Source organism: Mauremys mutica, chromosome 1 (assembly GCF_020497125.1).
Source record: "Mauremys mutica isolate MM-2020 ecotype Southern chromosome 1, ASM2049712v1, whole genome shotgun sequence".
NCBI classification, from domain to species: domain Eukaryota; kingdom Metazoa; phylum Chordata; order Testudines; family Geoemydidae; genus Mauremys; species Mauremys mutica.
In genome coordinates this window covers 164,070,570-164,097,272 of record NC_059072.1, presented here as the reverse complement: position 1 = coordinate 164,097,272, position 26,703 = coordinate 164,070,570, and the positions used below count along the sequence as shown (strand labels likewise).

Genomic DNA, 26,703 nt, shown 5'->3' with positions numbered 1-26,703 from the left:
TTGGCTAGAAACCGGCGACTTCCTGTCCGCGTTGAACGCTGGGAGTTGTAGTCCCGGGGGCGGGGCGCGGCAGCAGCAGCAAGGCAGACGGGCCACGGAAGCGGGCGGCGGGCCGGGCGGGATGGACAAGCTCAAGCGGGTGCTGAACGGGCAGGACGCGGAGGAGCAGGGCGGCCTGAGCGAGGTAACGAGCCCCCCGCCCCGCTCCTGCTGGCCGGGCCACCGCGGCTTGTCCCTCTGCGGGCCCGCTCCGGGCCGGGCCCTGCTGCGAGCCCCGGCGGGGCGGGGCGGGGGGGCGAACCCCGCGGCCCCCCGCGGCCAGCCCGGGAACGCCGAGTTGCCGTGAAGGCTCTGCAGGGGGAGCGGTGCCGGCCCGTCAGCCCCGCCCGGCCCGGCCCGGCCCCGGGGAGCTCGGCAGGGCACCGCGCTCCGGCTACTGTCCGAGGGGCTGGGAAGCGAGCCCCGGTCCCACGTGCGAGCTTTGCAGGGTCGCTCGCCGCCTAGCCCGGTGGTTCTCAGCCAGGGATACCGGTACCTCCGGGGCGGGTACCTCAGCTCCTCGGGATAGTTGCCTAGTTTTGCAACAGGCTACAGAAAAAGCGCCAGTGAAGTTAGTACAAACTCCGATTTCATAGGATGACTCGTTTATGCTGCTCTGTATCCTGAAGTATAACTGCAAGATTTATATTCCAATCGATTTATAATTACTTGGTAAAAATGCGAGGGGAAGCAAGGTTTCAGTAACAGTGCGCTGTGGCAGTTTTGTATTTTTAGGTCTGATTTTGTAAATAAGTGGTTTTTAAGTGAGGTGAATCTTGGGGGTACGCAAATCAGACGCCTGAAGGGGAGATATAGCCTGGGAAGGTTGAGCGCCACTGACCTAGGATACGCCTTCACTGCGGTGTAACCCGGAGCTCAGACTCAATCCTAACTCCCGTTCTAGCCACACAGATATTGTGCTAACCAGGGTCAGAGCTCATGTTGTAAACAAATGTTATCTGTACTATCAATAACTTTAAACGTTGTCAGAGTGTTTAAAGGGAAAGAATTTTAGCCACCCAGTGTGTATCTCACTGTTTGTGCTCTTTGTTGACTCACTGCATTTCTTTCCTCTTAGACAATGTAAATCAGTTCCGCCTTGGTTTATGGTTTTGTTTTCAGGTTCTGAGTGCTGCATTGTTTGGGTTTCAAACACTGCAGGGGAATGGTTATTTGTTTCTTTTAAACAAATTGGTTTGTTTTTACAAAAATAGTGTAAACATTTTTGTTCTTGGATTTTATAAAAAGCTACTTCCCACAAAGCTTAAATCTTGAGCCAGATTTGATGCCATGCAACTTTTAAAATAAAGGGGCTTAATTTTTTAAGAATGTTTTATATGTGGAAAGGTGACTAAACTCACTAGAAACTAGTCTGGTATATATTTAAATGATTTCCAACTGAATGCATGAAAACAACTTCATAGTCCCATCCAACTTCTTTCCCTCACCTTCATCCCATGTCTCTAAAACTAAATAAGCTCTAGTGTGTAAAGGGCTAACATCCTCACGTATTCATAAATTTTAGAGTTCAGTAACTTTTTGCTCTTCAATGTATCCAACTAGATGTTTGTGAGTGGGTAGGAAATATGTTGCAAGGACTTCACTCTGACTAGAAGGATGAAGTAGCAGCATTATAGTTCTGGTCTGTTTTTTAGATGAATGCAACATAGAAAACAAAACAAATTGTGGTGCTTTTTATAAACTGCTTTTTCTATGAAAATTTTGAATGGAATCTGCCTGATTTCACTTCCAGTGAATATCGAAATTAAGGGTGGTAGAGGGGAAATTGATAAATAATAACCGAGAGGAGGGCTACACTACAAGTGCTGTAATGTCACAGCTGTGGTGCTGCAACTTCTCTGCTGCTGTGTTGTAGTGTAGACACTTGTTACGGTAATGGAACAGGTTTTTCCACCACTGTAGTAAATCCACCCCCACAAAAGGCAACAGCTAATTCTATGGAAGAATCTTCTGTCGACCTAGCACCTTCTGCACCAGAGCTTAGGTCGGCTTAACTACATTTTTCAGGTGTGTGAATATTTTTGCACACCTGAGTGAGGTAGTTCAGTTGACCTAACTTTTAGGTGTAGGACCAGACCTTAATGTGGAGGTGAAGAACCTATGCTCGCTGGGGGGGTATGTGTCTGCTAATAGAAGAACAGGAGAGGTTAGGTATGTAGGTACGGATATAGCAGAACAAACAGACTGTATAGTATTCTGGCAAGCTATTCACTTATTGTAGGTGTCTAGGACTTGATAGGGGCCTCATTCTGTAGGTAATAACATACAGCTCTCATTTACTTCAGTGGGAGTTCTGTTTGCAGTGTAGTTTCAAAACTGAGCTCTCTGTTAGCAATATTGCTGTTGTATATGGATTCATTTTTTATTTATTTTGTGTTCTAGTGGAATATTTTTCACATGGTGCTTAAGCTGCTGATGGGAATAGAGCTATAAAGTTTGTTTTGTTAAGTTGGGACACAAGTTGATGTGTTCAAACAGGGATTCTCAAACTGGGGGTTGTGACCCCTCAGGGGGTTGCAAGGTTATTACTTGGGGATCGCGAGCTGTCAGCCTCCACCCCAAATACTGTTTCGCCTCCAGCATTTATAATAGGGTTAAATATAAAAAAATACATTTTTAATTTATAAGGGGAGTCACACTTAGAGGCTAGCTGTGTGAAAGGGGTCACCAGTACAAAAGTTTGAGAATCACTGTGTTAAAGGATATGTGTCTTTATTTGTTTTTGGCTTCCAGATAGTTGATACAACTTCATTAAGCTGGGGCACAAGAGTGAAAGGCTTCATCGCTTGTTTTGCCTTAGGAGTTCTGTGTTCTGTCCTGGTAAGTTCTTCTTTGTCTGTCAACTTCTGCTCTAGGAGGAGGCTTGCGATTCGAGCACTGCAATTACTTTTTATAGCACCCCAAAGTGGATAACAAAATGATGTACAAACTGACCCTAGTTCTGCTAATTGCTTGGGATTTTGAGCAGGCATCTGGATTGGGAAAGGAAAACTTTGAAATGCAGCTATAACATTAAACTAAACATAAACTAAAAATCAAGAAGATGATCAGTTCACTTCCCTCTTTGATTTGTGGAGGACTGGGTGATGTGTGGATCAATATGCAACTTGTATGGAACGTGATTCTCAAGTACCAAGAGGAATGATGTGAGGTTGGCTACATGGGATGGGACTGGTAAACTAGTGCTGGGGTTCAGGAAGGGAATAGGATTCAGGCCAGGCAGGAGGACTGAGCCAGGCAATACTAAGGATTCGTCTACATAGGTAAATTGAGGGATTGTGTGGTAACGTGATTTAATCAGTCTATGAAGGTCAGATCAAACTGTTATAACAGAGTCAGAAGGCGCACTTTTGTTATGAACATGGTCCCTGACATGGTAAAACTGGCCTTGTAGATGGAACTACATCCTTTTGTACTATATCCATGTATCGGATATTGCTACTTTTGCTTAAAGAATAAGATTTGCACAAATATGGCAAAATTGCCTATTTGTGCAGAAATTGATTTCAGTTTTGGGGATTGTCCCATCCCTGATGAAAGCAAAAGATTCTCAAACCCTTTTTATAAAAAAGGAAGCTGGATTCTATCAGAAAGTGTAATGCTCTGATCACTATAAAGAATGTGAACAAACACAAACCAACTTTTGTAACTGCCATTCGGGTTTAAGCTTTTTAGTGCTTCTTCAGTGCCACTAAAAACACTGTTTTGGGGCTATTTTTGTTTCCACATGAAACAATCTTTATCCAGTCAGGTCTATAAAATCATGACTGGTCTAGAGAAAGTAGATAAGGAAGTGTTTACTACTACTCATAACACAAGAACTAGGGGTCACCAAATGAAATAACTAGGCAGCAGGTTTAAAACAAACAAAAGGAAGTATTTCTTCACACAACGCACAGTCAACCTGTGGAACTCCTTGGCAGAGGATGTTGTGAAGGCCAAGACCATAACAGGATTTAAAAAAAAAACCCTAGATAAATACATGGAGGATAGGTCCATAAATGGCTATTAGCCAGGATGGGCAGGAATTGTGTCCCTAGCCTCTGTTTGCCAGAAGCTGGGAATGAGCGACAGGGAATGGATCACTTGATGATTACCTGTTCTGTTCATTCCCTCTGGGACACCTGATACTGGCCACTGTCAGAAGACTGGATATGGGGCTAGATGGATCTTTGGTCTGACCCAGTATGGCCATTCTTATGTTCTCTTATCTTCCTTTTCAGGGTACTTGCCTGCTATGGGTGCCAAGGAAAGGACTAGTTCTCTTTGCAGTATTTTACACTCTGGGGAATATTGCATCCCTTGGAAGGTAACATTTCTGTAAATTAGCTATCCGATACAAAGGCAGAAAAAGGGAACGGAATGAGGGTGTGTGAATGTATACATGCTTGTCTGAGTGGTGGAAATGATGGGATGTGAGGCTGAATGTTCACTTCTATGTACGGATCTCTAAAATTGAGAAATAATAGAAGAGGAACAAACATGACTGATTTAAACAGTCCAGTTCTTGGGAAATGAAGAGGTTTCAACTGGTATTTTGTCTTTACTCTTTGAATAAAATATTGTCTGGATATACTTGCTGAAATAAGAGGAATCAAATCTCATGCTTCCTGCAGAGGTCAGGAAGACATCTACATAACTTATGTATTGTTTGGTGCATCATTGTGGCTTTCTACACTTTCCTCTGAACCATCAGCTATTAGTCCATGCTGGAGGCATATCTATGTAGCTAGTCTCGCTGGCCTCACAAGAGACCCTGGCCATCATTGGGAAGAGGTCTTCATTGAGCTATTTACAATGTGCAGCTGACATAAAAAACAAACAAGATTTTTGGATCTGTAAGGAATGGGGTGGCAAATAATATGGAGACTGCTGTAATGCCATTACATAAATCAAAGGTGCAGCCTCATCTGTGATGCTGTGTGCCAGGGTGGTCACCCCATCTCAAACAGCATATTACAAATTCGAGCTAGAACGCTTTGTTTTTTAAGGTGGGACACGAGTTGATATGTTCAAGGATATGTGGGTCCTTAATTTTTTTTTAACCTGGACTTTGCAATATTTATCATGTAAAGATTTCTTTTTCATTTAAGAAGAGCTATGAGAATGATCAAAAGCATGGAAAAACTTAAGACCGAAGATTGAAAAGATTGGAATTGTTTACCTTAGAAAGAGGGAATGTGGTACAAGTACTAAGTAATGAATTTTCTAGACAGGTTAGCACGGGAAAGCCTGTTCTCCTTGTCTCGTAACATAAGAATCAGAGGACACTTAAGTAAAATTAAAAGTTGGGAAATTCAAAGCCAGTAAAAGGAAGTACTTTTTCATGCAGTGTGTAATTTGACTGTGTAACTCATTGCCACATGACTGGGAGGGAGGGGAGACTAGTGAGACTCCCATCATCTCTGGCATGCAGTAGAATTAAGCATGCCAATGGCTGTGTGGCTGTCCTGGGTATATGCCATCTGGCTGATCTTCACAGGAATACTCTACTTGACTACTCCTCTCTCATCATCTGTGGCTGGCTTGGGATTGCTTTCTTCTCTCTCCCACCACCCCATCTCCTCCATTATATTGTATCTTGGGCTGCTCTTGACTGAAGCAATGGCAGCCCGTTGTCAGGAACATGTGGGAGTAGAGGAGTCATCTTAGAACCAGAGAGAAAATGCGTAAATTAGCTGGACCAAACAAGCTAAGATTTAAAATAAATAAATGAAAATTTGATCAATTTAATCTGAGCCTTACTGTTCTACAAAGTCAGCCGAGTCCGATGGCACTTTATGACTGTGTCTAGCACGTTGGTAGGAACTGAATTCATTGACTTGTCTGTGTAAATGCAGTCCAGGTATCTCAGGGATCACTTTCGTCAAATCAGAATGGAGACCTGGGATGGGACCCATTGACCTCCACCAAGCTTGTCCCTACACCTCTTTTGGAATGTTTAGACTCCATCTCTGTTCAAATCCAGATTACAAATGTCAGCAATTGCTTCTTCTCAAGACTCTTAGTTTGTTTGGTGCCCAGTTCTTGGTATGTATCTTCCCCATTGTCAGTAGAATACTGATTTTTATTTTATAGTACTGCCTGGCTGTCTTTGCTATACAGATAGCACCAATCACCATAATAACATAGGCACTGGTATCTAGTACAGTAGTGACCCTCTATGACAGAACGTCAATTTATGACAGCACAGTAAGCATGCTTGATTAGGGCATTTTACAACTAATTTTGTTGCTGTATGTAGATGTTTTACGTGTCTGTTGTTTTGCTTGTTACAGCACTTTTTTCCTTATGGGACCTATGAGACAGTTGAAAAGAATGTTTGAGCCTACTCGTTTGATAGCTACTATTGTTATGCTAGTAAGTATCAAAGGATCTTGTTTTAACTGGTCTCATTCAGTGCAAAATTCCAGTACAAAGTCATCAATACTGCTTTGATCTAGTTAGGTTTCACTGTGCTGCTTTTATTCCTGTTCTTATAGCACTAGAGATCTATATAGTTTATAGAGAAAACTGAAAAAGACAGGTCCCCTGTTCTGAAGAGCATAGCCTAAATCAGGGCAATACAGTACAGGGGGCAGTGGTTTAAGTGCATGAAGAAGTAGAATCATCATCACTGGGGATTGATGGGTGTTGCTGAAGTGGTTTTGGAGAAATCGCTCTCACACACTCTCACACTCACACTCAACATGAAAGAAAATGTGAAGGCAGGAGGGGGACTGGGACTTATTTAGAAGAGGGTTTGGGATGAAACAAGTGGAGATGTAGACAGACAGAAATGTAACGTTAGAGTGTCAACCCTCTTATTTTTATCTCTTATTTCTACTTACCCCAGCTGCTAGTTTCACTCTTTGCTAAAATGCCTGTAGATGATGTTTCATAACATCTAGTCATCCTCAGGTGACTTACAGCTTCATGTATAATTGAATTTTTGTGGGAATTTTGCTGCTTAGCCTAATGCATCTAGGTTAGTGGTTTTCAGCCTTTTTTCATTTGTGGACCCCTAAAAGATTTCAAATGGAGGTGCGGATCCCTTTGGAAATCTTAGGTGTAGTCGGCGGATCCTGAGGGGGTCTGCAGACCACAGGTTGAAAACCAGTGTTCTATGGTAATGACAACCTTTTGTGGACTTCTTAGACACAGGCTGAAAACCACTGATCTAGGTGATTACTAGTCTGTAGGCTCTTCCGTCTTTGAAGCGCCTCAACAAAGGGCTTATTTTCACGTACAGCGGTGCAGCTGCAGCGCTTTAGTGACGATGCTGTCCCATGGTGTATTTAATCCACCTCCCTGAGGCGGTAGCTCTGTTGACAGGAGAAGCTCTCCCATCTACAGAGCGTCATCTACACGGAGGGTTAGGTCAGAATAACTACATCACTCAAGGGTGTGGATTTTTTACACCCCTGAGCCAACGTAGTTGTACCGATTGGCTGGGTCTACACTACAGACCTGTAAGTGAAAGTGTCTGTCAGTCTTCAGCTGTAAATTTAAGGAGTCTAGCAAAAAGCCTCTCCAGAAATGTCATAACCGTGCAGCTCCTATTTTATAGTAGATGTAGGTTGTAGGCATTACAGATACCTGAAGTGGATGGATCATTCCTACATTCAGGCCTTGTAACATTTTAAAATAAATAAATAAAGTAGTAGCTAAAAAGTACCTGAACATTTTTCATAATCTCAATTGATATGAACTGGGTAGCTGTGTGATACCCCAGGGCTGCTGTTTTAGTGATTTCAACAGGAAACAGATTCATGGCATGTTTAGAGACCGGCAAATCAGAGCTGCAGCCAGAGACAGAGAGCAGCTGGAAAGTTCTATGTTTCTATTTAGATAAGAAAGCGAAGTAGTATACTTGACGGTGTACACTAACTAATAAAACTGGCTTCGGAAAAAGTAGGAACCTACAGAAATTGCCACAAGCTGTGGAAGCCTTCTGCTGTTCCTTGACTGCAGCTGTGATCTTCCTTTTGTGACGTTCACCAGCTTGCTGCTTTATTTCATATTCAGAAGTAGTGTAGATAGGGCATTTTAAATAGCAGTTTTTACATTGGATCAGGTAAAATATTGCATTTCCATTCAGTCTTCCTTTATATTTGCAAAAAATAAATATATTTTAACTGTGGAGTAATCTCTATTTTAACTGAAATTTTCTGTTCTCTTCTAGTTGTGTCTCATTCTAACATTGTGTTCTGCTTTCTGGGTGAGTATTTGGATCTTGTATATAGCCAGTGCGCACTAACAAATATATATGCTCATTATTTGATTGCATTATTGTCTGTTTTCTTCTTTCAGTGGCGCAACAAGGGGCTTGCTCTCATCTTCTGCATTTTGCAATTTTTTGCCTTGGCATGGTAGGTAACTTCACACACACACACACACACCCCGCCCCTAATAGGGGCAGGTGTAGCATCTGAATTCAATGGGTATGCTATACTGAACTCTTCTAAGGAGATGGATTTTGAGTTATAGTCAAGGGGGCACCAGCCACCTGCAGCAGCACCCTTTCCCCTGGAACTGCCACCCTAATCCTGGCCTGGTGCAGAGGGGAGGTCCTGGAAAGGGGTAGGAGAGGGCAAGCCTGGACCACAACAGCAGCTCCTGGGCCTGGCTGCAGTTTCAGGCATTTCAACCTGGCACGCAGGGCTGCAGCGTCACTCGGGTTTGGCACCATTGGTTTGATGGTTTCTGTGGGTGCAGTTGAACCCATGAACCCCTGCCAAAGCTGCCTCTGCGTCCCCCACCCAGTAACCTGGATTAAAACTAGCTTTAGTTGATAGGCTGTCAGAGGACTGTGAAGTTATATGAATTATGGTAGGGGAGTTCTCCCTTTCCTCTCGCCACCTAAACACTAACCATCTAGCCAAATTAATCCTAATAACCTGATCTTCATGAGTGACTGTCCTACAAGGTGTTTGACATCAGGTGGCTTGTCCCTGCTCTCTGCTCTGGAGTTCTACTTGGAATGGGCTGGGGGAAGAGCACTTCTACTGCAGACTCTCTCTCACTGGGACTCCCTCCCAGAGTGTCTCTTGCTCTTTTTGGAACCAGCACCAAGGTTCCCTTGTTTTGGATCAGTTTGCCTTTGCCCATTCAGCCCTCCCTTTTACACTAGCTCTTCCTTTCTGGATTATATTGTTCTTGACTGTTCTCTTTGCTTTGTGTGGTTTAGATCAGGATTGCTTAGGGCCAGTTTCCTTTTCATTATTATAACTTTTGTACAGCTTCCCAGGTTCATTGCTACAGATGCTATAGAAACAGAAGGTTGACTAGGTGTCCTTATCCAAGTCACCCAGTACATCACTAGCCAGCTGACCAATCCTACTTGCCCCAGGGCTTGGTGCATGTAGGGTTTCAGAGAGAGGAGGATTATTGTTAATAAACACTTTTATAGCGAGTCATAGCTTTGCTGTGGCACTTTGTGGATTCGACAAAGTTGTTTTCAGGAGGATGGCTGAGGAGGGGCTTGCATGCCTTTCCACTGCCTGAACTGGAGTTTTGTCTTTATGTACACTTGGCCCAGGTCTGCACTAGCGGGGGGCGAGGAGGGGTCGACCTAAGATACGCAACTTCAGCTATGCGAATAGTGTAGCTGAAGTCGGCGTATCTTAGGTCGACTTACCTGGCCGTGAGGATGGCGGCGAGTCAACCGCTGCCGCTCCCCAGTTGACTCAGCTTCCGCCTCTCACGAGCTGGAGTTCCGGAGTCGACAGGGAGCGCGATTGGGGATCAATTTTATCGCGTCTAGTGTAGACGCGATAAATTAACCCCCGATAGATCGATCGCTACCCGCCGATCAAGCAGGTTGTGAAGACCTGCCCTGAGACACTTCTGTCTCTGTTTCAGTGTGGTGTGGGGAGGAGTTGTTGCTTTTATGTGTGACTCTAATGTAATCTGAAGTGGATGGTAACTCAGTTTTTTTTAATGTTCTGTTTCTTTCTTAGGTACAGCATTTCTTTCATACCGTTTGCAAGGTAAGCTTGATATTTTTTTCCTTATTATATTAGTGAATATTTATTAAACTCTATCTTACAATTAACTCCTTCATAAACTGTATGACTTTACAATGGTTATATGCTGCCGTTTTTTCTGAATAAGCTTAGAGTTGATTACAAACTAAACACCTAAGAATTTATATGTGACTGAAATGCAGCTGTTTCTGGGGTGGGACATGGCAGCAGGGGGTTAGGAGTTCTTACCATCCCCCTCCTTTCTCTCTTCCCCTCCTCCCAGTAAATTTTTCAGGAAACATCAGAGTTCCCAGCATGTTTGCTGGCTTTTTGCTGAAACTCATCCACTACTTTTTTTTCAAATATTGTGTGCACTGAAAGGCACACTGCATTCTGAGGCATGTAAAGTGCATGAAACTGTATGAATATGCTGTCCAATAAATCTCACAAGTTATTAAACTCCCCCATATTCTCAAACACTGCTGCCTTCCAGAACATTGATGACAAGCTTGTCCTGTCAGTTGCCAAATCCACCCAGGTCCCCTGTGACAAACTCAATGGCCTTCACACCTGCAGAAATCATTCCACGCTGCCCAGTGAAATGTGGGAGATGTCCTTTGTCCTCTGACTGCAGAGGTGTTAAATATCTGCTTCACCTGGAATGATTTCTTGCAACATGTCCTAGCTCCTATGCTTACCAATCCATTCTACCTAGTACTTAGTGCATGTCTACACTTAAAATGCTGCATCGGCACAGCTGCAGCACTTTAATGATGACACTCTAAGCCGACAGGAGAGAGCTCTCCCTTCGGTATAGTTAATCCACCTTCCTGAGAGGCACTAGCTATGTTGGCAGGAGAAGCTCTCCCGTTGACCTAACCCCTTGTGTAGAAAACATTAGGTTGGTGGATTTTTCACACCCTCGAGCGACAATTATACCAATATAGGTCTGTAGTGCAGACCTGGCCTTCATCTCCGTGAACTAAAGCCACTTTACCCCTGAATGAGAGCATCCACATGGGTGTTTAGCATGTTTTCATTTCTGTGCATTTACTTCACACCTTTAGTTGATTTGCCATAACTTTACTGAGTGTTCCCAAGTAGTCAAGTCCTTAGCTATGTGGTACATAGTCTGCAATGGAATCCTAAGAATTGCCTTTGGAAAACATAAGCAATAATCCAAAATATTGCAGATGAACTATGGAGCTAAACTAGCTGTCTTGTGGAACCTTAATTTAGATTTTCTTGTATGCATTTAAGATTTATTTTAATACTTTTTTTTGTTTTAGTGTGTATGTATACAAACGTGTGTCCAATTCTGGCATCCTCCCCCCCCCCCGACAAGTACATAGGTGCATCTCATTTAAACGAAACTTAGTTGTCTCCACTATGTACATATCATCACACAGGTTGCATACACATATGTTATGCAGGGGGAATGCTGCAGCCTTATATATGGAAATGTACATTGTGCAGGAATAAATGTCTAAGTCTTTAAATAGTGTTACTGCAATGAAATCTTTGGGGAAGCAGCCCAGTCACGTCAGTATTTCTCTCTCTCCACAGGGATGCTGTGAAGAAATGCTTTACTGTTTGTCTGTCATAACAGGTATATGTGCTGTTTTGTGACACTCTAGGAAGTACAGTGGAATTACGCTAACGGTTTTGTATGTACCTTCCTACTTGTGTCTTAAATATATGCCTTACAGCTTGTAGTGGGAGGCTTGTATTAAAATCCAGCATATGTGGTTACTTGTAAACAATGATAGTCAGAATAATGAAGTGATGCATTCTGTAACATTTAGCCCAGCTGGACTGACATCTAGAATTCAGTTTTTTTGTTTTAGATAAATTACACAAATCATGCAGAGTGAAACACAAATAACATTTAAAGAGACACTGTTAGCCTAAAAATAATAGAGTAGATCCTCCACTGGTGTAAAACAGCACAGCTCATTTGTCTTCAATGGAATTATGTCAGTTTACACCAGCTGAGGATCTGTTGCATAGTAAGACACCAAGCCTGCACTTTCTGACCTCCTCCTAGCTTTGAAATAACTTCTAAAGCCCTAATGTCTCACCATTTAGATTTGTTTAATTTTTTCACTGGACAATGAAACTCTCCTGATCCATTCTTACTTCCTGGCTCTCTTGCAAGAGCTCAGTGCTGCATGGTGGGGTTTATAACTCTACCAGGGAAAGTTTCAGTCTAAATGGGAAAACTGTTTTGGCTGAATATTTTTGAAAATTTCATTTCTTTACCCAACTTCTAACGTTTGGGTTTAAACTACTGACAGTGTCTCTGTAAAATAATAACTCAAAAAGAGCATTGATCACCACGGGAAAGTGCTAGGAATTCAGTACAACCAAGGTAAATTAAGAGGCCCTTTACCTGCTACGGACCTGATTTCTGCAACTTGCCTGCAGCAGCTAGCAGCATCGCAGGGCAGGAAGCTGCATTTCTCACATCAGGTTAGGTGCCTATCCTGTATGCTCTAGTATGGGAGAAACAGAACCCAGGACTTGGTAGGTAAGCAAAGGAAAAACTGAGCTTCAATTAGTTTTCTGGGCACAGATTCTATCAGAGATTCTTTCTAAATGGTCAATGTCTCTTACTTTAAAGTAGGAAAGCATTTCTATACGCCCTTTAAAATAAAAAATCCTCTACAGAGGGTGGCAGAATTAGTGTTCAAAAAGGAAGAGACACTATTCTTCTGACTTACCGCTCTCATCGGTTCGTAACATTTCTCACTTCTCTGCACAGAGGTGAGAGATCCCCCTGCGGTTCAAATATCACTCTGTGGACCAGAAGAAATGCACAAGCATATGATCTTTAAGTGTCTATATTCTGAGAAGAGTGATAGTAAGCTGTACTTGCTATTGCTAAGGAAATGTATGCAGGATTAAGCTGCTAACTTTGAACAAATTCTACCTAGTGGCTGGGATTTTTATGATGCCAACAAGTTCCAAGACCACCTTAGCATCCTCTTTCTCTGAATCCTTAGCCAAGTTCTTGTGTGAGCTCAATACAGAGTCATCCGGCTCCAAGTTGTATAGTGGCTCATTGGCAAACTTGGTATAAGTTCAGCCCTTGGACACTCTTATGCTGTGTGAGATACTGCTTTACCACTTCTCCTTTTAATGCATCCTTACCTTACTTGTACAAACGCTTATCTTTCACATTATGGGCTAGGAACAAGGTCTGGTAAGATGATGATCAGTGAGGCTTTGTAGACGAGTGTTTGCAAAATCTTGGTGTTTTTGGAAGGGTTCATCCTTTGTTCTTTAAGGCCCACCTGCCTCTCAAAGACTACCACATCAGGGAGCCCGTCACAACTTGTAACCTAGGGGCAAACGTGGTTCCGATTTGTAGCATAGCTAGGACCTTACCCGTGGTTCATAACCAAACTAGGCCAGCAACAAAACAGTGCATCATTCGCACAGTTTCCTTCACAGATTCTAATAAACTTTCTGGATGCCATGAGTTATTTAAAAAAACAAAAAACAAACCCTTTTGTCCTTCAGTCGTTCTAGATCACTTAGTGCATTCCATTGTCACAGGATCCTTTTCAAAGCCCATCATCCAGTTTAACAGGATATCTATGGGCTTCTTGTGGCTAAGGTTACTTCCTTAGAAATCCATTAGGAACAGAACAGACCTTAAAAAATGCCCCAGCTATGCTTGGAAGTATGGGAGAGCTGTAGAGAACAGGTTCCTCCATAAAATAATCTGTGTTTATGAGTGAAAAGGAATGGGGGAATTAACATTGAAATTAATATGCTGATGCCATTATTTTTTCCATGCTTATTCCTTGAAAGGAAGGAGCAGTGAAGGACCCAAGAGACACTTTCCTGTTTGTACCCCCATGGTTTTTAAAATCCGATTTCATGATACCTTAAAGCAGTAGCCTCCCTGGGCCGCCTAGGTTTTAACAAATAGCGTTCATCTCTCTCCTTCCCTGGGAAGAGGCTCTGCAGCCTGGGCAGATGCCCTGATCTGTTGTCTTACTCTGTGTTGCAGTCCTGTTGGGTGGAGACTATGGAACATTCCTCTAACAACAACCTTGCTGCTATCCTCTATATGCACACCAGCTCTCCAGGGGTCCTGGCCACAAGATATTACTAAACTATTCCACTTCCACTATGAAAGCAATTCTGGCTTCAGCTCTATGCTACTAAGGTCCTGAAGCCGCTGTACCACCACCTGAAGTCTAGATCCTAGGGACTAGAGGGGTGTAGAAGTGTGACTGCTGACTTTTCAAACCACAGTAGCCTCCTGATTTGAGCCAGAATCTATACACAACTGTAACCTCTGACTGTGGTCTCTAGTTACTGGGCAGTGTGTTGCTAAGCAGGCAGCCTCTCAGGGTTGAAGCAGACTCCCTTAGGCACTGAGAGACGCAGCAGCAGACACTCATTAAATATCCATCAGGGGGTGGCAAGTGTAATCTTCTAGGCTCTGTTCAGTTAGGGTCGCCCCTCCCAAATCATCTGCAAGTGGAGAGCTTGGGGAAAACTAGGGACAGTTGCCCCATTCACATTGTCTCCTGTTGGTGGTGTTGAAGCTGCTGCTTGACTGGTCGTTTTGTAACTCTGTTAGAATACCAAGTTCCCCCCCTTTGGAGGTGATGAAATCCCACTTTTCACATGATTTGCAGACAGGTGGACACCAATCATTGTCCAGCAACTGAGTTTTCTCTGGGGAGATGATTCTCATTTGCTTTCAGGCTGCAACAAAGCCCAACTCTGTTTACACACATACAAAGCCTTGTCCATCTCTCACAAATGCATCACATTTTGGTTTGGGCAGTTTGGCTTCCTTTAGTGGCTTTGTTATTTCAGCTGCTTCTGAGCTCTGATTTCCAGGGAGCTGCCTTTTTTAATATGGCTCTCTGGTTTATTATGCCTTAAGGCTGTGTGATATAGTGGTTAAAGCAGAAAGCTGGGAGGTTGTTTTTTTTTCCTGGCTAGGACAAGTCACTTAACCTGTGTGCCTCAGTGTAACTGGGAACTGAGTCACCTCCCAGTCTATATGCTGCTGAAGGTCCTATCCAGGTTTTTTGTAAGTCTTTGCAATGTTTACAAAATGCCTCTGTAAGAGGCAATTAGAAAATCTATCCCTTAATGCCTTGCTCAAGCCCAAGTTTATATTAGCACTAGCGTCTCTGTGTGAATTCTTAGAAAGCTCTATGTAAGTAGCATATGCTTCCTTTCCCCCCAAAAGTGCTGTTAACCAAGTCCATCATTGTAGGAGCATAAGCAATTAAATCCTGCCATGCTGGATTGCTTGTTCCTGTACTTCAGATCACTCATTTCTTGACTGTCACTGCCTTCATAAAGGGCTAGCACTTGCACTGGAATGTTGCACCAGAGCACACTGCTTTCTAACCCAATCAGGAGCACCAGAATCAAACCTCAGTTTTATACACTGGATAGAACTTTTGTGTCTACATATTAGCTACTTAGAACCTTCCTGCTAACTTTTTGGCAGAATGGTTAATTTTATAAATAGGGAATTTAGGGTTTGGAGCTGTACAGTAATTTGTTGCCAACACACAGATTGTCTGGGTGTCTTAAATTTCAGATCCACAAGCTAATTATTTTAAATGGCGAGTTTCAGCCCTACAGCTCTCAAGTCAATAAGTTTAGTAAACTGTATTTCATGTAGGGTTGTTGAATGTCCTTAATGGAGGGAGGTACGGGAGGGGGACTCAGAACTTTGAAAGAAAGGGGAGGGCAGAGGGAATGGAGGCATAATTACTACTTTAGTGACAATAGTGTTCATATTATCCTCTGGGATTGCAAAAATTTTCTATGAATGAATCCTACTCTTGTGGCTGAGGGGCTAACTGGGTAGGAAAGACTCCACCCAGACCGTCTCCAATATGAGAAACACTCAGGTTTGTGGGTTCACCTCCAAATGGCTTTGCCTAATAAAACCGCTTCATTCTACTGAAACAAAGGCTTGTGACTTCTACTTGCTTGTTAACACCTCTGTTCAGGTTGCTGCTATGTTTGATTGCAACTGAACACTTGCCTTGTTACTGAAATATGTTGCATTCCCATATTTGTGCCTGTAATTCACCTGTCCTCTTTGTATGCCTGCCTATTACAGTAGTCACTGTATTCTACCTCCCTTGCATACACACTTCATCCACTATGGTATCAAACAACATAATAGTGTAGTTAATGTGGAAATAATGAAACTGGACAGTAGAATACATTCCATGTGAACTCATTTGCACTGAAAAGGCAGTTATTTTTGTTGTGAAACAAGCTTCCTTGTGTTTTCTGTTTTGATGGGTGGCTATTGATGGGTGGGTAGGTAGGTAGGTGTCTTAAAGCCACCAGATTCCTGCATACAATTCCCCCCCGTTCAGCACCTTTCTGCTGAGTGTGTAGTACGTCAAGAACACACAGAAAATAGTCTTTCATTTAAAAAAAATAAATCGTGTTGGATCTCAAAGCTTCTTCCCCTTGCCAAGCTCCTTCCTAATTTTACAGAGCACGCAACCACAAGGGCTGAGATTTTCAAAGACGCTTAAGGGACATGGGTAACAAACTCAGTGGGATTTGAGCATCTAGCTCCCTTAAGCAGGCTTGAAAGTCTCAGACCAGCTTGTCTTTCATTTGCTGAAACTGCAGTACATGTTAATGCAATGCTACTTTAACCAAAAAAGGCCTTAAAATGCAATTCTAGCCTGGAAAATAACTTAAAAAAAAAAAAAAAGAAACAAAAAAAATGCCTGACTTGTCAGATTCAGTAGGAACAGAAATTAGAAAAACCTTTTCACCTGGAAAGAAAGCACATTAGTTCTGGAGTGTCTGGGGCACATTAAATAGGAAAGCCTATATGCAATTTTTAATCACTCTTCTGAGTGGAGCCTGACTTTAATGACACATAATGAAGTGCACTTTGAATTCTGACACTGCCTGAGGCTTTTTTAGTGATAACAGCATTTTTAGAAAAAGAAACAAAATATCCAGTCTTGTTAGTAATTTCATTATTATTGAATATTTAAAGACAAGTTGGATGGGCAATCTTGAAACCCAAGGATGTGTGTTTTGTACTCTGTACCAGGTCTTAGATACAGAAAATATCTTGTGAAAATTACTTTTCAAATTTCACATGTTGTCAGTATGGATATTTCTGGAGAATACAGCAAAGCTACCAGAATTCTGTGCTGCATCCCGGGGCAGGTTTCATTCAGGGAATTGAAGCTCTGTGCCAAATTTGTGTAAATTGGGAGCAGATTGCGTCTATTTTATGTTTAATGCAGATGTATGACCCACTGTTCCCAGCATGCAATTTACCATGGTCCACATTTTTCTATTAAAAATGGTGGCCATAAACTGCATTGTAGAACTCTGGGGGGGAAACGCATTTGGCCAGCCTTTGTGTACCAAGAGATGACACTTTCTTGTATGTGATTGCAATCTGTCATTTTAACTAGTTTAATTTCTAAACATAGTTTGCAGTCAGTTCAGTTGCCTTATTTTCATCATGTTAATACCTCCTTTTCAAGATCAACACCATTGGTATCTGTAATATTCTTGTTATAGGTTCTAAAAACTATTCAGTAAAAAAACCATGTTTTTGTCCTAAATGCAAATGTGTACATGTTAAGGCCATAGTAAATCTTAACCAGATTGTGACGGGAAGCACAGCCGCTAAATATGAGGGTATTCCATTTTTAAAATCTCGTGCCGAGCTTTGAAATGTAAATGTGATTTTTTTTAAAAATAGCTTTATCAACTGAGTTTTGTAAAACAAACATTTTGTGAAATTCTCCACTACAATAACTGTTTTGTATTATAAGCTGCTTCTGGACCTTTTATATATATCCTGGTTGCTTTGTCTGACTTCGTAATTGTTCAGTAAACGTTTTTAACTTATTGCAAAAAAATTTCTGTAATGAAGCTAGATCCTAAGACATGTGAACATCATTGTTTTTTCAATAAAGTTGACACTGCAGTAAATGATCTGTTGCTTCTCAATTGCTTTTAATTTTTAATTTAAATGATGCAGAGTTTTCAGGTGAAACCACAAGTGGAGTTAAGTAGTTCATAGAAAATAGAATAGTACAAAAGGGCTTCTTTTATTTTAAATTCAGCGTGTGTGTGTGTTTGTGTATGAGAGAGAGAGAGAAATAGGGGAAGATCGGGTGAGGAGCTATAGGGTGAATATAAACCTGGGAGCCAGGGACACTTGGTCTAATCCTGTCTCTGACACTCTTTCTCTGATCTTGGTCAAGTCCCTTGATCTAAAAGCAGAGACAGTTTTTGAAAATGCTGATATGCCCTCATTTTTTGGGCTGCTTGTAGTTACTCACACTCTTAAAGAATTGTATACAATTCTTTAGAATAAAAGGAACAGTTACATGTCTGGTCACACCCACAATGTGCTATTCTATATAGGTTCTTGTACTGCATACTGTAGTATGAGTGCCTTTCAGTAGTGCATTAAGCAAGATGGCTAATATGTCGTATGTGTTCTCTCATCTCTCCCCGGGGGAGAATTGTGTGCAGTAAAGTGTTTTGTTTATATTGACTAATATATGCTGGTTAGCATACCTGTGTATTATTCTGATAATACTATCTGCAACATATATACTTAAATGCTTGGAATATATTATTAAGCATTAGTATAGAAGTTATAGAGGCCAAATTGGCCTGTACCTTTTGTTATAGTCCTGTACACACATGCTAAGTATCCCATAACACCTTGAAGTGAGCTTGGGCTCGAGTAGATAAGAAAACTGTCAGTCTCAGTACATACGATTATTTCCTCACGGTAACAGGAAAGGCATTACTCACAGAAACCTAGAAGGTGTCTTCATGCCTCTTAGTACTTGGAATGCATGTGCTCAGAAGAAAGATAGGGGTGCATAATGACCTGGAATGCGTGGGTTCAGAACAAAAGAGAAACTGGTACATCATGATGCCAGAAACAAACAAGGAAAACAGTGATTGATTAAATTCAGTTTCAGGTGACAAATGTTGTACCTTTTTTACTGGCAAACAAGTAGTGTATAAAAAGATGGCTTTAGGGATGTAACTTCTTGGAGCACACCTGTGTAAGGTGAATGTAACATCATTTCATGGGACTGCTGTTCGGAGACTGGTGTATAGAAGAACCTTTTTCTGTACTGTTTTAATAAACCTGATTGACGTTGATTACTGGGTCTCCTGAGTATATTTCACAACAAACCACCGTGTGCTCAAGCAAGTGACTATACAATTGATCCACATTTAGGATTTTTAATATATACACATGTGGCTATGTTAGAGAAGGCAATGTCAAAGAAATGCACCTTGCTCTTACAGCAGAAAGTGGTAAGGTTTGTGATGGTCCTTAGTTCCTGGAGGAATTCGTTCCACAGTCTTTTTAGTGAGCCCTTGAACGTTGGTAACTGGAATTCCTGTGCTGTGGGAAATTCTGAAATTTCAAAAAATTATTTTTTTTCCAAAATGAACAAAAATGGAAATTTCCTGCAGTACACGAACTCTGTTATTTGGTTTCAACATTTTCAAAATGTTTCTGAGGGTCCCTGCGCTGCCAGGAGCCCTGGGAGCTGGGTTGAGGAGCTGGAAGCCCTGGCAGTCCCCAATCTGGGACAATCAGCCTGGAAGACTGCCCTGGAGCCAAGGAGCCTGCAAACCCGAGCTCCCCAGCATCCCTCTGGGCAGGCTGCCAAGCAGCAGGGGAGTTGCAGAGCTGAGAACAATTTTTCCAGTGGAAAATCAGAGATTCCAACAGCATTGACATTTTTCTGAGAAAATGTTGATTTGTCCAGAAAGTGAATTTTTCTTGTTGGAAAATCAGACAGCAAGGGCCCAAACAACTGTCTTCAAGTGTTATCTCAACACACATGAAGACCCAGACCTAAAGAGTTTACTGTCTATCAAGTCCCTAGATTAAGTACAGAAGGGTCCAATATGATCATCTAGTCTGATTTCCTACATAACACAGTCCAGAGAACATCACCAAGCGTTTCCTGCATCAAGCCTATGATGTCTGGTTGAGCAAGAGCATGTCTTTTGGAAATGTATTTAGTCTTGATGTCAAGACTTTGAGCGATGGAGAATCAAACACATCCCTAGGTAAGTTTGTTTCAATGGTTAATTACCCTCACTGTTAATTTGCTCATATCTAGCCTTCAATTTATCTAGCTTCAGCTTCCAGACAGTGGAATCTCATTATGCCTTTCTTAAGTTCTGGGGCAGAGACTGTCCCCTTTTTTATAGGTGGTGGGCTGGTAGCGTATTTCCTGTTGGGGGTGAGAGACTCAGAGAAGAGTGATTTGCCTCTTTCCCCAACTCCCTCTGCCTTCCCCCCCTTGTTTTTTTGTTAAGATTTTGATTTGCTCAGGGGGAGTTCCCTGTGTTGTGAGAAATTCAGTGTCAGGGAGTGGTTAGGATCTGAGAGGGTTTAATTTCTGTGTGTGCCTTCCTCATTGTTCCAGTCTGTGTAGCAGCAGCCCGAGGTTTAGTGTATGATGGTGATTGCCCATCCAACAAGAACAGGAGACGCTTAAGAAATAGGGTTCTGCTCCTTTTTTCTTTCTACTCCCGGGAGACTTTATCATGTGAGAGAGGGAGTGAATACACTGAGAGCTGACGCACTTGCTGTAGGTATGATTGAGGGGAAGATTTGGAATGGGGATATTTTAGTTCTGTTGGCAGCCTGCTGGAGGTGCTCCCTCAGGCAGGTGGATGAAGGGGTAGCTTTGAGGGCTTGGGCTTTTGATTTTTGTGGTAGCAAGCATTGGACAATGATGACATGGCAGAAATAAAGTGCATAGGAGTTGTAGGCTGGAGCAGATGTTTCAAGACTGTCCCAGTGGCTTTGTCTTAGCTATCTGTCCGGATGACGGGATTGTAGGGGGACAAAAGCCCTGGCTTTCTTTCATGCCTTTTAGTGCAAGGTCGGAGGTTAAGGTACCTACTATACACAATTTATTGAAAACTGACCCCTCAACTTTGCAAGTTCACCATGATGGATGCTGCTGGGCCTATTTTGCATGGTCGTCTCTGGCTTAGTCTTTGGTGCAGGGTAAAACAAAGGTGCAGGAAGTGCACCTGTGATTGCATTTGGGTTTAAATGTACAAGGGCTCCTACACGCATCCCCCTATCTCCTCAGACTGCATCTAATACAATATTGCCCACCTTGCCTAGCCAGGGTGTGGGTCCCTCTCCTATAGGAGGCATCATGAGGTGGATTCTCTCCCACTGCTGCTAAACCAGCGTCAGCACCTGTTAATTCTTCATGTCCTGCCTGAGGAGGATCTGACTCTTTTTTATGAGGAGGGCATTTTCCAAAGCTGCTGAGTCTGCCATCTATGGGATAGGGGCAAGAGGTAAAAATGATTATTTTTCAAAGATGATGCTCTCTTGCAGCTCCTGTTTGCTTTGAATAGGATTTGGGGGACTCAGTCCTTCTGCAAAATAAGTCCACTTCAATTTAGGTGCCCCACGTATGGATTTAGTGCCTTAACTGTAGCCAGGCCAAAATCCCAACTCTTCTTTCCCAGTGTAAAAGATCCCACCTACTTTCACTTCTCAGAAGGCTCTGAAATCTAAGGGTTAAAAAAATCCAAAGTAATTTTTAACCTCTGTTCCTCAGCTTCCCCATTGTAACAGTGGGGCAATAATATCAATCCACCACACAAGTGAGGTTGTGGAGACAAATTCATGATTGTTTTAGAGCTTGGGGATCCTCAAAGCTAAAGAAGGGAGGGAAAGTACAATAATTACCTTACAAAATATTTTTAATCAGTCTAGTCAGATCAGATCTGTTTTCAATTTTCTTTTCCCTCCCAAAATAGAAATAAGTAGTTCCATTTTCCTGTTGCCTATGATCTCCACTGAAATTCCAGACAATCAGGTACCAACAGCACAAGTTGTCTACATATATACTAGAAACACGTCTGTTTGGCATTGCATAGGAACTAACCCCTCCCCAACGGTAATGAAAAGACTAATCTTTCCTAAATCTCTTGTAGTCCAATAATCTCCTAGGGTGCTAGATCCATGATTAAAAACACTGCTGAAAGCAGCTGTCTTGTTCTTTTTTTAATTATAACTCCATACTTAGTGGGTGTTGATTTCCTGCTAGTGTCATGGCGAGTGAGGTGTTCAATTTCCCGCGGCTGCTGGGACTGAATGTTCAGAGAGGCTTACTTATTCAGGTGGTTCAGTGGATACTGGGGAGATGGAAAGAGTGACTCTCGTTCTCGTGGATTTCATTTTATCAAGAAGGGTTCTCTTTTATTTGCAGGCGTGGGCCTGAAGACAAAAACCAGCTATCGAATGTCAGATGGAGAACAAGCCTTGTTAATTATTTTTTCCTTCTATGTCTCAGCAGCTGTTGGCCAAAAAGGGTTTGAGTTTAATCAGACAGTCAAAGAAATAATCCAAGCAATGCCTAGGCGAGCATGCTCATTGTTGGAGCTCAGCAAAAAAAAGTCCTAGTGAATGTCTGTTTGTTTTTTAATGGATTTAGCCTCTTTCCCCTTTGCTGTTTTTCCTGACTTTCTTGGGTCTATTCATTTAAAATTATTCACCAAATAATTATATAAATAAATTTTGGATTTGGCATTAGCTGTTCACTAGGACTGTCCAATAATTTGACATTTGAGCTGCATTGGTTAGTTTTTGATTGGATGCAAGTCACACGATACTGTTTCTGCTCCCTGGTTGGATGAATATAACTCCTAGAATTGGGTTTTCAATGCAGACTCAAATTTAGAAGCTAAATATTAGCTTTTTGTGCATAGTCATTGTTTTGCCCAGTATCTCTGGTGGTAAATTTGTGCACTGAAGTATTTACAGGAAGTAAATGCAAAAAGTGTATGAATGTCACTCCTGCAGCCATCCTTTCCCTATGACTACATGAGGAAGATGGAGTTGACCAGTTTTATGTGTTTAACGATTGATGAACACAAATAACCAGTGTTCTGTGTTCCCTTACCAAGGAAGCTTCATATAGAAGCAAATACCAGGCATGGGGCCATTTTCATAGATTTCCAGAGTTGGAAGGGACCTCAGGAGGTCATCTAGTCCAACCCCCTGCTCAAAGCAGGACCAATCCCCAACTATTTTTTTTGCCCCAGATCCCTAAATGGCCCCCTCAAAGATTGAGCTCACAACCCTGGTTTTAGCAGGCTAGTGCTCAAACCACTGAGCTATTCTCTCCCTCCCCCTTAGAAATAAGACTCAGCAGAGGTTTGGAACAGGTCAGGGAATCAGGAATTCCCACATTCAGCCTCTGACTCCCCAGCAGCCTGGAAATCCAAAATGACGGTTCCACCTTTTTTTCTTTATTTTTTTTTTAAGTAAAAACAGCTGTACTGGGTCAGACCAAAGGTCCATCTAGCCCAGTATCCTGTCTACCGACAGTGGCCAATGCCAGGTGCCCCAGAGGGAGTGAACCTAACAGATAATCATCAAGTGATCTCTCTCCTGCCATCCATCTCCACCCTCTGGCAAACAGAGGCTAGGGACACCATTCCTTACCCATCCTGGCTAATAGCCATTAATGGACTTAACCTCCATGAATTTATCCAGTTCTGTTATAAACACTGTTAAAGTGGAAAGACAAATTTAAATTTCCCCAAACAACTCTGTTCCCTAGTCTATGATCTGCTTCCTGGCCTACAACTCATTCCATCCGGGGAGCTAGATCATGCAGATGTTTGTGTCTTCCCGAAAGGCTTTATAAAGTGGGTCTCAGGGTATGCAGATTTTGTAAAGCATGAAGAAGCTGGAGCAAGATGAGACTTGAGATACAGATTTTAAACCGATCATCTCTGGCCTGAGTGCTCTGTCTGCTATATTTTTGGCATGCAGCCTAGGTGTGTCTTCAGCTGTTTGTTTTTTCCAAACCTAGAATAGTGACCAGTGCAGATCACCACACTTAGGATGGACTGTCACAATGAGCACGAGTCACTATCTAGTCATTTTAAAAATGAGCCACATTAGCTCGCATCCAAAAACCCAGCTGACCAATTTGAACAAAAGGAGTATTTTTGCCATTTCAATAATTCACATAGATTTAGATCCATTTAGTTCCAACTTCGCTGATAAACAGTCAAATTCTCCATTGGGCAGAGCTATGGTCTGAAACATTTTGGCCTCAAAGCTGTTTTCATGGGATAATGACTGGTGACAAGGGGCTCTAGAACAGAATGGCCAATGTTGTTCTTTGTTCAAGGCATTACTCTTGCTTCCCTTACAGGATGCTGGAGCCCCAGTGAGGGGTTGCTGTTGCATCTCTCGATGGCTGTGAGAACAGTTGTTACGTGATGGGAGAATGAGAAAGTTGCCGGAGGACCAGATACAGAAGAAAAATGTTCTATTTTTGCCTTGAATGCAGCATTTGCCAAACTTCTAAAAGTTGAGCTCCGCCTCACAAAAATGAAACTGATCACCACCCCACCCGGAAACCTTATGTCGTTAAAGGCCATCCATCTTAATACATCCTCGTTGCCCCTGCCCTGGCTTGTCCTTTGGGTCCTTCCAGGGTCCTTTGGGTCCTTCCACACCTTGGTGTAGATCTTCCTACCATGGCCCTGCAGTCCCTTTCTTATATACATTGATAAGCCATGAAATAATTAACAGCATTGACATTTAAAGTACCATTGCTGGCATCTGAGTTTGATCCCTGAGTTCACACCTCAGAGCTATTTTTCAGGCTGTCTGCAAACTCAGGCAGACTTGCTAGCTCAGTTACACTCACTCCACAGTTTGATGGGTTGGTGGTTGTTGTTTTTATTTTCTGCAACCATAACAGCTGGAGACTAATTTTTAAAAGGTAAAATAAAAGCTGGGACTCTGGAGGCTAATTGAGAGGTTTGTCTGTCCCACTTCAACCCCTCCAACTAGTCAGGGAGGGACACACCCTGCATTTTGGAAAATGCTGATGGTTCAATAACCTCAAAGCTATATTAATGCAGCTATAAGACTGAGATTCTACTTGTGCAAATGTCTGGACAGTTGAGCACCTGAAGTGTATTTCCCTTTGCTGACATTTTCAAATGTGGGTACTAAAAGTTTGGCACCTCGATCCATCTTGAGGGTCCATTTAAAGTGCTTGCTATGGAAGTGTTCAGCACCCACAACTTCTGTTGTTTTCAGTGGAAGTGTTGGATGCTGAAGACCTCAGAAAATCAGGCCACTGGTTTAGTTGGCCTAAATATGGATCTACGTGCTGGCTCTAGGCATCTGAGTTTGCATTACTGTATGTGGTGCTCACTTTAATATAATACACCAAAGAAAGTTGCTTAAACTAACTTGCTGCATCCAAAAAACAAACGAACAAGCCCCCCAACCCATCCTCATGCCCCCTGAATTGTTCCAGTGTCACAAATAAGCCTGCTAAACATTAATCAAATCCATCATCTGCCTGTGACCAGCAAATAACTGGCCTCTAGAGATTCAGCGACAGTATCCCCTACTGCTGTCCTGCTTCCTTCCCTTTCCAACCACTGTGATCTGTTATTTCTGTGTGTACATTGATTTGCCTTGAGATCTGAGCAACTTGATGCTGGGAATTTGGATCTGATTTTCAGAGGTGCAGCTGAGCAGGTACTGCTCCAGTTGAAATCTGTGGGCCTGATGGGCAGTCAGTATCTATGAACATCAAGTCCCGTGTCATCTTATTTATCCGTCAAAGGAACATGCCAAACTACATCTATAGAAATAATACTGTCATTATGTGGCTGAGTCATCACTGCTGCAGGTCCCCATCTTTGACACTCCTGAGTTCTGAGCAACTGAATTCCTAACATTAAGGTTGCATCTAAATAATGTTTGCATTTAATCTCCTTGGCATGAAATAAGAAAGATTTAAAAAAATGGCAGGAAATCTGTATATATGTATTTAGAGCTGGTTGAAAAACTGATGATTTTTCCCAAAAACTTTGTATCAATGTTGCATTTTCAAAAGATTTCAACTAGTTTTAATTTATTTTTTGTATTTTTCCATGTTTATATATAAACAACTAAAAGCCACCTGCCCCATCCTCTAGGTGCTTGTTACAACATTTGACATTGTGCAGTGCATACAAAAAGAACAACTGATCCTCTCCATGCAGCAGAAACAACCAGCCGAAATATTAATTTATAAATACCCTACTCTTCACAAATTCGCTAACCCTCATCACCACCCATCTCATCAAAAACCTCCTGGCTTGATTTTCAGAGGGAGCTGAGCACCCCAAAATCCCGTTGACTTCAACACACACTGCAGGAATCCATCATGCTGAAAATCAGGATACAGTGGGTAGTATTAACTGCAGGAATGGGCCCTAATATTGCAACTGAGAAAGGAAGCTGACTTCTTGGAACTGACAGGGTAACCTAACTCACTTCTTTATCACAGGAAAGCTGATCAGAATATGGTACATTAAGGCTGAAAAAAATCTATAGGGGGAGGGATAGCTCAGTAGTTTAAGCATTGGCCTGCTAAACCCAGGGTTGTGAGTTTAGTCCTTGAGGGGGCCATTTAGGGAACTGGGGTAAAAATCTGTCTGGGGATTGGTCCTACTTTGAGCAGAAGGTTGGACTAGATGACCTCCTGAGGTCCCTTCCAACCCTGATATTCTATGATTCTATAGGAAGCAAAATACTTTACAAAACCAAGGTTTGAAAATAGCAGGGCTAAGTGGCACAGTGGCAAAAACATTTGAGCCT

At 42.3% G+C, this 26,703-nt stretch overlaps 1 protein-coding gene across 2 annotated transcripts; it reads left to right on the top strand.

Annotated features, from left to right (window-relative positions):
- SFT2D2 (SFT2 domain containing 2) lies at positions 1-24,622 on the top strand. 2 transcript variants are annotated; one of them, XM_045001712.1, is made up of 9 exons: positions 1-184; positions 2,794-2,880; positions 4,284-4,369; positions 6,339-6,420; positions 8,225-8,260; positions 8,353-8,411; positions 10,002-10,031; positions 11,574-11,616; positions 24,248-24,622. In XM_045001712.1, exons 1-8 carry the CDS (start codon positions 122-124, stop codon positions 11,611-11,613), a joined length of 483 nt encoding a protein of 160 aa, XP_044857647.1. In that variant the 5' UTR covers positions 1-121; the 3' UTR covers positions 11,614-11,616; positions 24,248-24,622. The 2 variants fall into 2 exon arrangements, with proteins under 2 accessions (XP_044857647.1, XP_044857646.1); XM_045001711.1 differs by lacking the exon at positions 24,248-24,622 and having other exon boundaries at positions 2-184; positions 11,574-11,720.
- The last annotated feature ends 2,081 nt before the right edge of the window (positions 24,623-26,703 follow it).